This window comes from Hyperolius riggenbachi, chromosome 3 (genome assembly GCF_040937935.1).
Source record: "Hyperolius riggenbachi isolate aHypRig1 chromosome 3, aHypRig1.pri, whole genome shotgun sequence".
NCBI classification, from domain to species: domain Eukaryota; kingdom Metazoa; phylum Chordata; class Amphibia; order Anura; family Hyperoliidae; genus Hyperolius; species Hyperolius riggenbachi.
Genome location: NC_090648.1, coordinates 208,392,042 through 208,404,513, shown reverse-complemented (window position 1 = coordinate 208,404,513; position 12,472 = coordinate 208,392,042). Strand labels below are relative to the sequence as shown.

General features: G+C 44.0%; 1 protein-coding gene across 1 annotated transcript; it reads right to left on the bottom strand.

Annotated features, from left to right (window-relative positions):
* Nucleotides 1-8,041: 8,041 nt before the first annotated feature.
* LOC137562264 (olfactory receptor 5AR1-like) lies at nt 8,042-8,989 on the bottom strand. Its single transcript, XM_068273596.1, has one exon. It carries the CDS (start codon nt 8,987-8,989, stop codon nt 8,042-8,044), a length of 948 nt encoding a protein of 315 aa, XP_068129697.1.
* Between the last annotated feature and the right edge of the window lie 3,483 nt (nt 8,990-12,472).

Here is a 12,472-nt window from a genome sequence, read left to right as displayed (position 1 = left end):
GAGTGGGTTAGGGAAGGAGGGGGGGAGGGGGAGAGGAGGAGGGATGCAGGGGGGGGGGGTGGCTCAACTGTAGAAACAGTCGGTGGGGAAGGGGTGGGTATGGGAAAGGGGGGGGGGGGGAGGAGGGGTGAAAATATTATACATTTTACTAAGCAAATGAACGGAGACTAGGCACTTTTTTGAAAAGTGTTCAGTTGCGCTGTTATCTGGAAAATGTTCAGATAAAGCAGGTAGCAATAAAGTTCTGAAAAACAGATCAGAGCACTTAAGATAAAATATAAAAACTGAAGAGTATAACAATGTTAACTTAAAGTCAGTCCTCTGGAAAATTCCAAGGCCGACTAGCAGCCATTGTGGGGTCATATCAGAGCCCAGGGAGGAGCGGTGACAAACTGTGCCAGAAATGTACAAAAAGAATATAGAGTCTTACCCAACCGTATGGCAGATGGCAGAAGGGAAAGGGGAAAAAAAAAAAAAAAAGAAAAACATCCATCATAGGATCCATGTTCAGATTGCAAAGTCTGTCCGCGAAGCACGGAAGTGCAGAGGCGGAAAAGGTGATCCAAACAGATCCATAGGCCTGGGCAAAACACCAACAGGGCATAACTGTGAGCCTACAGGCGACCTAATGTGCGGAGGCTTGAAAATCTTGAATGCAGCTCATGCTAGCTGCAGGGTATTCCCAAACGAGGAAAGTCCGCACAAGGTGGGTAGAGAAGCAAGGACGGCACATCCTCAAGTGGGGGAAGCATTCCGAACAGCTGGGGCAGATTGAGACGATTTCCTGGAAGGAGAGTCGCGCTGCCAAGTATTCTGTGAGGCCGGTGGGCGCCGGGGTGAGGTGCCAGCAGCGTGCGCGGTAGTATCCGATGGTAGGATTAGATGAAGGCGCTCAAACAGCTCCTGCGCCTCGTCAGGTGAAGAGACGGTATGTGATTTTCCCGACAGCAGAAAGATTAGTTTAAACGAGAAACCCCACTTGTACTTGATGTTTTGAGCCCGTAGTGCTGTTGTGTAGGTCTTCATTAATCTGCGCTTTTGGATGGTAATGGGAGCCGATCTCCTGGCTCTGGTGCGAGGTTTGGAGGCTATTGTCACATCCGAGTGTGAGGAGGAAGCCGAGGACACCATGCTTTTTGGGCCTTTGTGGCGCCGTGAAGAGGGCGGCTGAGAGTGGGGCGATCCCTCCCTGGATCTCTCTGAGGTACGGCCCATCGTTGCTCCGGTATCTTGGGGTGTCGTAGAGGGCAGAAAGGGGTGAGGGTTGTTACTCAGTAAGCTGGGGCAGTTAGCTATAGCAGTCGGCCACGCTGAGCGAAGCTAGAAAGCGGCCATCTCTCTAGCGCGCCAGCCCCACCAGAGCAATTTTCACCTTTCAGTGCTCCTTCCATTCATTCGTCTATAACTTTATTATTACTTATCACAATGAAATGAACTATATCTTGTTTTTTTGCCACCAATTAGGCTTTCTTTAGGTGGGACATTATGCTAATAATTATTTTATTCTAAATGTGTTTTAATGGGAAAATAGGAAAAAATGTGGGAAAAATTTATTATTTTTCAGTTTTCGGCCATTATAGTTTTTAAATAATGCATGCTACTGTAATTAAAACCCATGAAATGTATTTGCCCATTTGTCCTGGTTATAAAACCGTTTAAATTATATCCCTATCACAATGTTTGGCGCCAATATTTTATTTGGAAATAAAGGTGCATTTTTTTCAGTTTTGCATCCATCCCTAATTACAAGCCCGTACTTTATAAAGTAACAGTGTTATACCCTCTTGACATAAATATTTTAAAAAATTCAGTCCCTAAGGTAACTATTTATGTTTTTTTTTTATTTATTGTATTTTTTATTTTATTTTTAATTACAAAAAAAAAATTGGGGAGTGTGGGAGGTAATGAGTTAATTTATTGTATAAAACTAATGTATTTGTATATGTAAAATGCTTTAGGGTGTAGTTTTACTATTTGGCCACAAGATGGCCACAGTGAGTTTGTTGTCATGCGACCTGTAAGCGTCCGGAAGAACGCTTACAGTAAGCACTACGAGGCTGGGAAAATCACAATGATCGCGCTGTTTCTCATAGAAGCAGCAGATCATTGCGGGGGCTTAGATCAATGAACGGGAATGGATTTTCCCGTTCATTGATTTCCGGGCAAGCGGGCGGCGGCGCGCACGAGCGACGGGAGCGCGTGCACGAGCGGCGGCAGCGCGGACAGCGGCGGTAGCGCGGGCGGTATGGATTTCTCCATCCCTTGGTTTTTTAGGGGGGTTAAAGGGACTGAGAAATTCGTACTGCGGGGGGTAAAGTGGTTAAAGGCAAGCTGCTGAGTATACTCATACATAGCACCTCTTACGTATTTATTGTGCTTTTATAAGATGTCTGCTAACGATTCACAATAGTGTATACTCAATTAATTCAAGTATAGCCTTTAATTTAACAACCTTTTGTAGTACTTGAAAATATGCAGATACATTCTAAAAAAAGTTCAATTCTTGGTCGGAGTTTCTCTTTAAATATTTCACATAGTTTAGTAACAATCAACCACCAACTGTCATTTTTATGGGAAGATTTTACATTATATTTCATAATATGCAAACTTTGAAAAAAAGGTTGACAAATTGTGTCTAAAGGGGTTGCGATATAAATTGTGTGTTAAAACGTAGCTTTTAACCACTTGCCGCCGCGCACTCATAACGCGCGGTCGGCAAAGTGGCAGCTGCAGGACCAGCGACGCAGATCTGCATCGCCGGCTGCAGGCTAATTAATCAGGAAACAGCCGCTCGCGCGAGCGGCTGCTTCCTGTCAATTCACGGCGGGGGGCTCCGTGAATAGCCTGCGGGCCGCCGATCGCGGCTCGCCGGCTAAATGTAAACAGAAGCGGAAATAATCCGCTTTGTTTACAATTGTACAACGCTGCTAACAGTAGCAGTGTTGTACCAGATCAGCGATCCCCGGCCAATCAGCGGCCGGGGATCGCTGTCACATGACAGGCAGGAGCATGTTAGAGGCTGCACTGGACAGATCCGTTCCTGTGCAGCCTCCGATCTCCGGGGTAGGGAGGGAGGAGAGGGAGAGGGGGAATCCTGCGGTGGAGGGGGCTTTGAGGTGCCCCCCCCCCCCGCCAGCCACACGCAGGCAGGAGCGATCAGACCCCCCCAGCACATCATCCCCCTAGTGGGGAAAAAAGGGGGGTGATCTGGTCGCTCTGCCTGGTGTTTGATCTGTGCTGGGGGCTGCAGAGCCCACCCAGCACAGATCAGCGAAAACAGCGCTGGTCCTTAAGGGAGCGTAAAGGCTGGGTCATCAAGTGGTTAAAGTGATCCTGTAGTTAGAGGAATATGGAAGCTGCCATATTTATTTCCTTTTAAGCAATGATGATTGCTAATAATTTGGCTGCCATGTAGATCCTGTGCCTCCAACACTTCAAGCCACTGACCCAGAACAAGTACAGTCTGATCATAGTAGCTGAATGCTTGTTTCAGGTGTGTGATTCAGACACTACTGAAGCCAAACATAAGTGGGCAGCCAGGAAATCAGTATTGTTTAACAGGAAAGATATAGCAGCCTCCACATTCCTCTCACTACAGGGTCACTTTATAATAGTAAAATAATGTTTAGTGTTCAAAGACAGAGGTTAGAATTCATTACCAAAATATAGCCATATAAAGATACAGTATACAGTTTCTTCACATAGTCAAGTAAAGAAGCCCATACATCTAGCGATTTTGGTGGCCGACCAATAGACAGATTTCTTTCTGATCGAATCTGATCAGAGAGAAATCTGTTGGCCGCCATTAACTGAAGGCCGATTCCCAACCGATTTCAGCATGAAACCTTTCGTCAATTGGCCTTGTGACGCCGCCTTGTCACCCTGGCTCACTGTTCCCCTAGTGTAAATGTACCCTCTGCATTAATATATTACCTCTCCACCACCCTCTAGACTCCTCTTCTGGGTTTATGCCCCACGTGGTCACCGGTGCAACTACGTGGTTGGTGGCAAACATGATGGGCAAAAACCCGGAAGAGCCCATAAGAGGAGTCTGGCGGGTGGCAGAGAGGTGATGTATTAATGTAGGAGCATGAGGAGGGTACATTTTCAATAGAGGGGGCAGTGGCTGGGGGAGGTGAGGCGACAAGGTGGCATCACAAGTCCCTTTGCCAGAAGTTTTCATGCTGAACTCGGCTGGAAATGGGCCTGCTGTTTATGGCGCCCAACAGATCTCTCTCTGAGAGAAATTAAGAAAGAATAACAGTAACACATCAGTTAGCATCAAAAAAACATAAAACTTGTGGGTCCCATGCTATTCCCAACACCCAGAAGTTAAAGTTCAAGGGCTCTCACTCTGGGCCCAGTATAGGGGTACTGTTTGTATTGGGACTCCCATGAGTGGTTGCCAGTCTGCAGAAGCTGCAAGCCCATCACATGCACGGACTCAACCCTAAATCCTCAACATTCTTGGAAGAGAAGCGAACAAGTAAACAAAGCACCACATTTCCTGTTAAATGGGTTAGAGTGTCTGATCCCCTCGTCGGGGATCCTAAGGATTCTATTAATTCTGGTGGTGGGACTTACCTATTTATTTCTCCTAATGATTGTTGAAATTTATGTGGAATTCCAATAAAAGTTTAAATAAACATCAAACGTTTCCATCACCAAAATGCATTTTGCACTACACATCCTATATAGTAAAACCCCTGTGTCCCGGCATCCTCCCGTGTCTGTGTGTTTGAGCGAGCACGAATGCCGCCGCAGTGGCAGACTTGGGACAGCAGGAGGACGGTTGCAGGGAGCGGGCAGCTGTGCACGTGTGTCGGGGAGCGTGACCGTGCAAGCATTACAGGGAGTGTGGAGATTGCGGCATAGGTGAGGTGGGTGAGGGGGGTCGCGGCCAAGCCCTAGCACCCGTTTTTCAATGGGCAAGGAAACGGGCAAGGCTTATTTCTAGTTATGAATAAAATGGATTAATCACAATGAAGAGCAAACAGAAAATTATCCTATTTGAACAGAATTTTTGCAGTACTGCATAACTATCAGTAATGTTCACAGAGCAAATAAAGAGCAGATATCATATTCTGCAAACTAATTCAAGCATACTACAGTGCATTCTTTGGGCAGTTCCCTGACAGGTAGTATTTACTTAATTTACATGGTACTGCCACCTTCAAAATCTATTTAAAAAATGGTGTAGGCCCCATAAAAAATATACCCCTAAGCTCCTCTTAGGTGTCCTAGGCAAGACATAATTTTTGAACTCCTCATTTCTTGCCCTCATAGTTCCTGTCTCCCTTTAACCCTTCAATGGCAGTACTGTTGTAAGGACATGATACAATGTAAAAAGATGTAAAAGAGCAGGCCTCAGACACAGTACATAAGAATTAAGGAATTGATGCAGAAAAGGCCGATAACATTGCACATCATGTGGCAATGCTACCAAACCTGTGCCGAACTTAGTGATGCTCAATGCATGATAGCGTCAGAGCGTTACCATAGAAACACACGTAAACAGTTATACTACCCCTGTACTACGCGTACACTGTTTACATGCGGTGCTATAGTAACGCTCTAACTCTATAAGCGCAACAAGCATTACTAGGTTCAGTACAGGCTGGTAACATTGCCATGTGGTGTGCAATGTTATCAGCCTTTCCTACATCAACCCCTAACTCTTCTATAGAACTTACATTGGTAAACAAGTATAAAAACTTTTTATGTATTTTATTACTGCTGCCATACATTTTTTTTGTCCAGCTGTGAGTGACCAAAGCTGCTGGTATCAGGGCTGCCTATGTGTGTCTAGGCAGGGCAGACTGCACAAGAAACCAGATAAGGATTCTCCTGTCATTCGCAGGTATAAATAGCTGTGCTGCTGGAGTCTTCTGAGTTCACCAAGGGGTAACTTAATATGAGAAAGAGCTTTTCTTATACATTTGGCATTTATTTAATAGAACAGGAGATTTACATTATCCAGATCCCTTATTATCTTCTTAGAAGGCAGCAAATCACTGGCTATTATCGACAATTACCCTTCAATCACAGTTTGTATTTGAGAATTCTAGATAACATCTCTAAAAGTTATGAAGAGTGTTAGGGGTAAATGAATATCTATTACAAAGCTAACTGCAAAGTGCAGGCAAAAAATGCTTGTGTATAGAGGAGGCAACACGGGTAGTACCCTTTGTCAGGCAAACAAAGTCTACTTGCCGTTGTGGCTAACTGATCTACTGGCCTGTGCTACACTTCAGCTGCTCTCCCTTCTCCCTTCTCTTCATCTGTCAGCCATCTACCCAATGCTGTATAAACTTCTATTCTAGTGTTAGGTACAGGGCCGGCGCTACTATAAGAGCAAAGGGGGCAATTGCCCCACGGCCCAAGCATCCACAGGGGCCCCTAAGTGTCCACTACCACTCCAATACATTATGTGGCTGCCAGTCAGAGCCCCCCCCCCCCCCCCACACACACACTCCCTTGCCCCTCGCAGCATTACAGAGCCAATGGGTGACAGGAAAGCACCCTCGCCTCAGGCAATGCAGGTCTATCTGTCTCCTCTGTAGTGTTGCTGCTCGGTACTTCTTGCTTCCTTATTTGTCTAGTGCCCCGATGTGAGAAGAAGGAACTGCAGATCAGTAGTACTACAAAAGAAGGCAGACAGATGGGACCTGCATCACCTGGAACTCGGAGGAGGTGAGTGTGCTTGCCTGTCACCCACTGGCTCTGTAATGCTGCGGGGGAAGGGGGGTCATTTGGGGCACTTTTGGCTACAATAATACAGTGGGTCATTAGGGGCATATCTGGCTACTATACTAGAGGAAACTTCACTATAATTGATAGGATTGGGTACAATAAGCAGCATATCATTCCTAAAACATGCCCTTCCTAAATAGTACTATAGTACCTAAAATATCACTTTTATTAGTCAATTTAAAACAATATAACGGGCCATACAAATCACCACCACCAAAACAAGTCAGGGGCTGGCGATCAAATGGACATATTCAGCATATTCAAAAGGACTGACTGTATCACGCCTAGCCACAAAATAGTGCGCTTTAGCGGTGTCGTATATATATGTTAATGAGGATGCCAGTTGTCACAGGCGGTCATCCAAATATCAATAAACATATGATATACACACCGTCCTATTGAAAAAATATACAGAGAAGATCCCTGACCCACTCAGGATGCACAATTCCAAGATAATGGAGGATTGCATGTGCAGCCAAACATTAGTAAACGGCCTCAGTCTCTATACATAGATAGTCGCCCCAACAATAAACATCACCCCCAACAATTCAACATGTTTTGACTATTAATGTGATTTAGTCTTCATCAGGAAAAATAAAAAAGGTGCAATATTTCAAACGTGCATAGTGGCAGTGTTATAAAGTATAGCCCAAGTCAGGCTATACTATACTATACTATACTATACTATATTATACTATACGAAACATGTCGAATTGTTGGGGGTTACATTTATTGTTGGGTTGGCAATCTATATATAGAGACTGAGGCCCCTTTAGTAATGGTTGACTGCACATGCAATGCCCCATTATCTTGGAATTGTGCATCCTGGGTGGGTCAGGGATATTCTCTGTATATTTTTTTTCAATAGGATGGTTTTGTATATCATATCTTTATTGATATTTGGATGACTAGCATCCTCATTAACATATATACCACACCGCTAGAGCGCACTATTTTGTGGCTAGGCGTGATACAGTCAATCCTTTTGAATATGCCCATTTGATAGTCAGCCCCTCACTAGTTTTGGTGGTGGTGATGTGTATGGCCCGTTATATTACTATACTGGGGGGAAAGGACAGGGAGCACATCTGGCTAGTACTAAACTAGGATGGTCGCTAGCAGCACATCTTGCTACTATACTGGTGGGAGGGCGGGGAGAGCACATGTAGCTATTAAGCAGGAAGGGGGGCACATCTGACTACTATACTGGGTGGAGAGAGGGGTGGGTGGCAGGAAGCCTGCAGGTTACATTTGCCTCTGGGTCCCATTGTACCTAGAAATATTGTTTTTATTTGCAGAAATCTATTTTGCATGCTGCAATATTATTGAAAGCATTCATCACTTGAGTATTTCTTAAACTATAAATGATTGGATTTAGCATAGGAATAACCACTGTATAAACCAACGAAATGACTTTGTCCTTTTGGACAGAGTAGCTGGAGATAGGTCTTGCATACATAAAGACAGCTGTCCCAAAAAATAAAGTTACTACTGTTAGATGAGCAGAACAAGTAGAAAAGGTTTTCCATCGTCCTTCAGTAGACTGCATGTTCAAGATAGCGGATATAATTTTAGCATAGGAAATAAAGATAACCATGGCGGATAAGCTTCCGAGGATACTGGACAAGAGAAACATTAAAAGTTCACTCATAAAAGTATTAGAGCAGGAGAGCTTTAAAAGTGGTGGGATGTCACAAAAGAAATGATTGACCTGGTTTGAACCGCAAAAGTCCATAGTGAAGGTACAGCTAGTGTGTACGATTGAGGTGAGTATGCCTCCAGAATAAGCAACCCCAACCAGTTTAATCTGGAGTGCCTTACTCATGATCGTTATGTATAATAATGGATTACAGACTGCCACATAACGGTCATAGGCCATGACTGTGACTAGAAAACACTCTGCACCCACAAACATCCCGAAAAAGAAAAGCTGCATAGCACAACCGTCAAAAGATATAGACACCTGGCTTGAACATAAAATGCTTATGAGCTTAGGAGTAATAACTGAAGAATAACACACATCTGAAAATGATAAATTGCCAAGGAAAAAATACATAGGATTACGAAGTTTGGGCGAGCAACAAATTAAAATGATCATACCCATATTGCCCAATACAGTCACTAAGTACATTGATGAAAAGATAAAGAAGAAAAGGAATTTCACGTCATGGTCTTCAGTTAACCCTAACAAAAGAAATTCTGATATTGATGTTTGGTTTTCTGTGCTTCCCTCCATAACGCCTATTTATAACAGCCTGCAAGAATGAAAACATTTGAATATATCAGTTTTAATCATGATTTTTTCCCCTCTGCTTTCACCTTAAGAAAACTGTATATGTAACGTAAGTAGTCTACAGTATCCAAAAGTGGGAGGCTGGGACCGGGAGCATTATTTAGAAAAAGCCATGGCAATGTTTTTTACAGCTTTAGATGCCATGGATAATGCCATCTGTCTACATCTCATAGTTATCTGCATCCCAGACAGTGGAGGGACTCCATTGCAATTCCCATAAACAGGTAGACAATAAGGTCCTGGTTTACTGCACATCTGAAACAGCATCATTCAAAATACTTAAACACTTAATATTCTGATGTATATATGCATTAACTTGTGAAGTCATTACAAAGTTACATAGTACATAGATTGAAAGCAGACACATATCTATTAAGTTCGGCCTTCCTGATCAAAATGAAGCAAAAGCCACACGGGTAGCATTTTCCCCAACTGGATCAAGCATCTACAGGGCTGATTTTGCCGAAAGGCTTTCCAGATCTTCGCCTGGAGCGCAATTGGTTTACTGGGCACCACTGCAGTGCTTACTGATGATGATTGTTTGATCCCAAGCAGAAGCAGTGCTCCATGTGCCCGCTCGCTCACTGCGCCCCCCTCCTTACCCATCTCAATTGAAAGTGAATTAAGGGAGCTCCGCTTCACCTCCATTCGCCCTCAACTCCTTTCCCTGGCCAAATGCATGCACGCTCATCTGCTTTCCTAGCCTCACAATGTACGTGTGAGCCACTCTGCTCCGCCCTGCCTGCTACTCCACATGCGAGTGCACCACCCAGTGTGTGTGCAAAGATGCCTGGTGAGTGAGAGGAGTGCTGCCTGGCATGAGATGAAGTCGGTCAGTCAAATCCAAGTATACTACATTGATTGCTTTCCCAAGAGGTGACTTTAGTAAATCCATGTTTATTTTCTGGAATTAGATTATTTGCTGCTATACAACTTTGACCCTTAGAGTACAAATACTGTAGTTGGCGGTTAACAATTGCAGTATGATATGCCCAAATAGCAATAACTATAAATATTGATTACTCTAGCTAAATATCACTCCATGTATAGTTTGATTCTTCAATTATAATGTTACTTTTATATAAGTAGAAAACATTACATATCTTGAAAATGATGCTAGTCCCCTTCGTCAGGCATATTTTCAAGCAAACATCTGAAACAATCACTGAAAATAATTATTTTCCTGAAAGCTGGCATTATAAGAAAATATAATTTAGTCTTCAAGACAACTGTAACAAGTGGGATATGGAGGCCATTTGTATTTATTTTTAAACAATACCAGTTGCCGGGCTATCATGCTGATCCTCTGCCTCTAATACTTTTAGCCATCGACCCTAAATGCAGCAGATCAGGTGTTTCTGACATTATTGTCAGATCTGACAAGATTAGCTGCATTCTTGTTTCTGGCGTTATTCAAACATTAATGCATCCAAATAGACCAGCAGGGCTGCCAGGCAACTGGTATTGTTTAAAGGAAATAAATATGACAGCCTGCATATTCTTCTCACTTCTGTTGTCCTTTAAAAGTGGATCATTTTACAACAGACTAATATAGTATATCCTCTTGACGACCAGCTAACGCCGATTGGCGTAAACTGGTCGTCTGCGGGTTACCATTGAAGCGGCCTTTCCATGTCAGTTCACGGAGGGTGTCTCCGTGAACAGCCGGAGAGCCGCCGAACGCGGCTCGCCGGCAAAATGTAAACAAGCGGGGAAGAAATCCCCGCTGTTTACATCATACGGCGCTGCTGCGCAGCAGCGCCGTAAGGCAGATCGGCGATCCCCGGCCTCTGATTGGCTGGGGATCGCCGGCATATGATAGGCTTAAGCCTATCCTTCAATGCGCAGGACGGAAATCCGTCCTGCGCAGCTCACAGGGGGAGGGAGAGGGAGGGAGCGGGAGAGACGGCGGAGAACGCTGCGGAGGGGGGCTTTGAAGAGCCCCCCCCGCTAAGCAACTGCAGCCGGCGGCGATCAGACCCCCCCAGCAGGACATCCCCCTAGTGGGGGAAAAAGGGGGGTAGTCTGATCGCCCTGGCTCACTCCTGATCGGTGCTGCGGGCTGGAGAGCCCACGCAGCACCGATCAGTGCAGAAAGCCCTGGTCGGCAAGTGGATATAAACACTTTATTCTGCAACTTACATTACTGCTTACATTCATATTAAATTATTGTTTGTATCAGATTAAAAATGCAAGAGACATCGTTTTATGCTAAAGGTACATTGGACTTGGGAAAGGAATAAATCATTAAACTGGTAAAGGTCACATTCTGTCTTTTTGGTGACCACTCTTCTTTTCTTATTATCTCTCATTAAGCAGTGAATGTAATTCAGCATCTTTTTACCTGAGGAAAGCCATTTATGATTGAATAATAATAAGCCATTCATTCCTGGCTTTGCACACGAGTGCGGTAATGCAGATAATTAAAAGCTATCAAAAGAACAAAGAAAATGCAGAAGAAAGGGGAGCTGAAATATTTCAAGAAAACCTGAAGAAAGTAGGAAAATAAGGAGGCGGATCCTGGCCTGGTTATTATGCCAATTTTCTGCATGCAATATTTTCTTACTCACTGGCACACAATGATCAGGCCGTAGTTTGACTCCATCTGGTAAAGAAGCCATAATATTAGTGTCACAGCCAGGATATTGAGAGTTTTTTTTTTTTATTAAAGTGCATAGTAATGGCAGCATCCACATTCCACCCACTTTGGGTTTCCTCCCTAAACATCTTGAATATTACTCTGGCCCCGCCTCCCCTCTCCTTAGAGAAACAACACCAAGCTATTTACTGCGGTAAATAACTTGGCTTTTATTCTCAGAGGAGAGAGGGGAGGCGGGGCCAGGCTCCGGAAGTGGAGTGATGCAGGGGCTTCATGACGGCTTCGTGGGAAGAGCTTTTCTTTACAGCAGGGCTGAAAGGTTTTTAATTTTTGGACAGAGATCCACTTTAAGAGTATTGTGACTTAAACATTTTAAACTGTGTAACATAGATAAAGAATTAAAAAAAATGAACATGTGGTAATTCTTGAGCCAGCAGCATATGGTTCACTGGAAGAAATCGGGAACATCCTTTTGAAATGCTTGCTACAGATGCAGACCTGAGGATTTCTTATTCATGGAAGTGCCTTATACCATTGAGGCCAGCAGATATTTATCAGTGTCCTACAACTTGTGTTGCATAAGGGATGAGAATATATTAATGTAATTGATTAAGACACAAGTAAAATCCCTCTCGCACTTTGCATGTTGTGTTGCATTAGACGTGCAATGCGGCTGTACAGTGATGCATACCGTACAATGAAAGTATGCTTCATTGTCACTGGAAACGTATGCATTGCCTAGCTAATGCACAGCATGCAGTGTGTTATTCAGATGGTGCCAGCCACACAGTGCTCAATGTAGAAGCCGCATAGGAATATCATTGTAT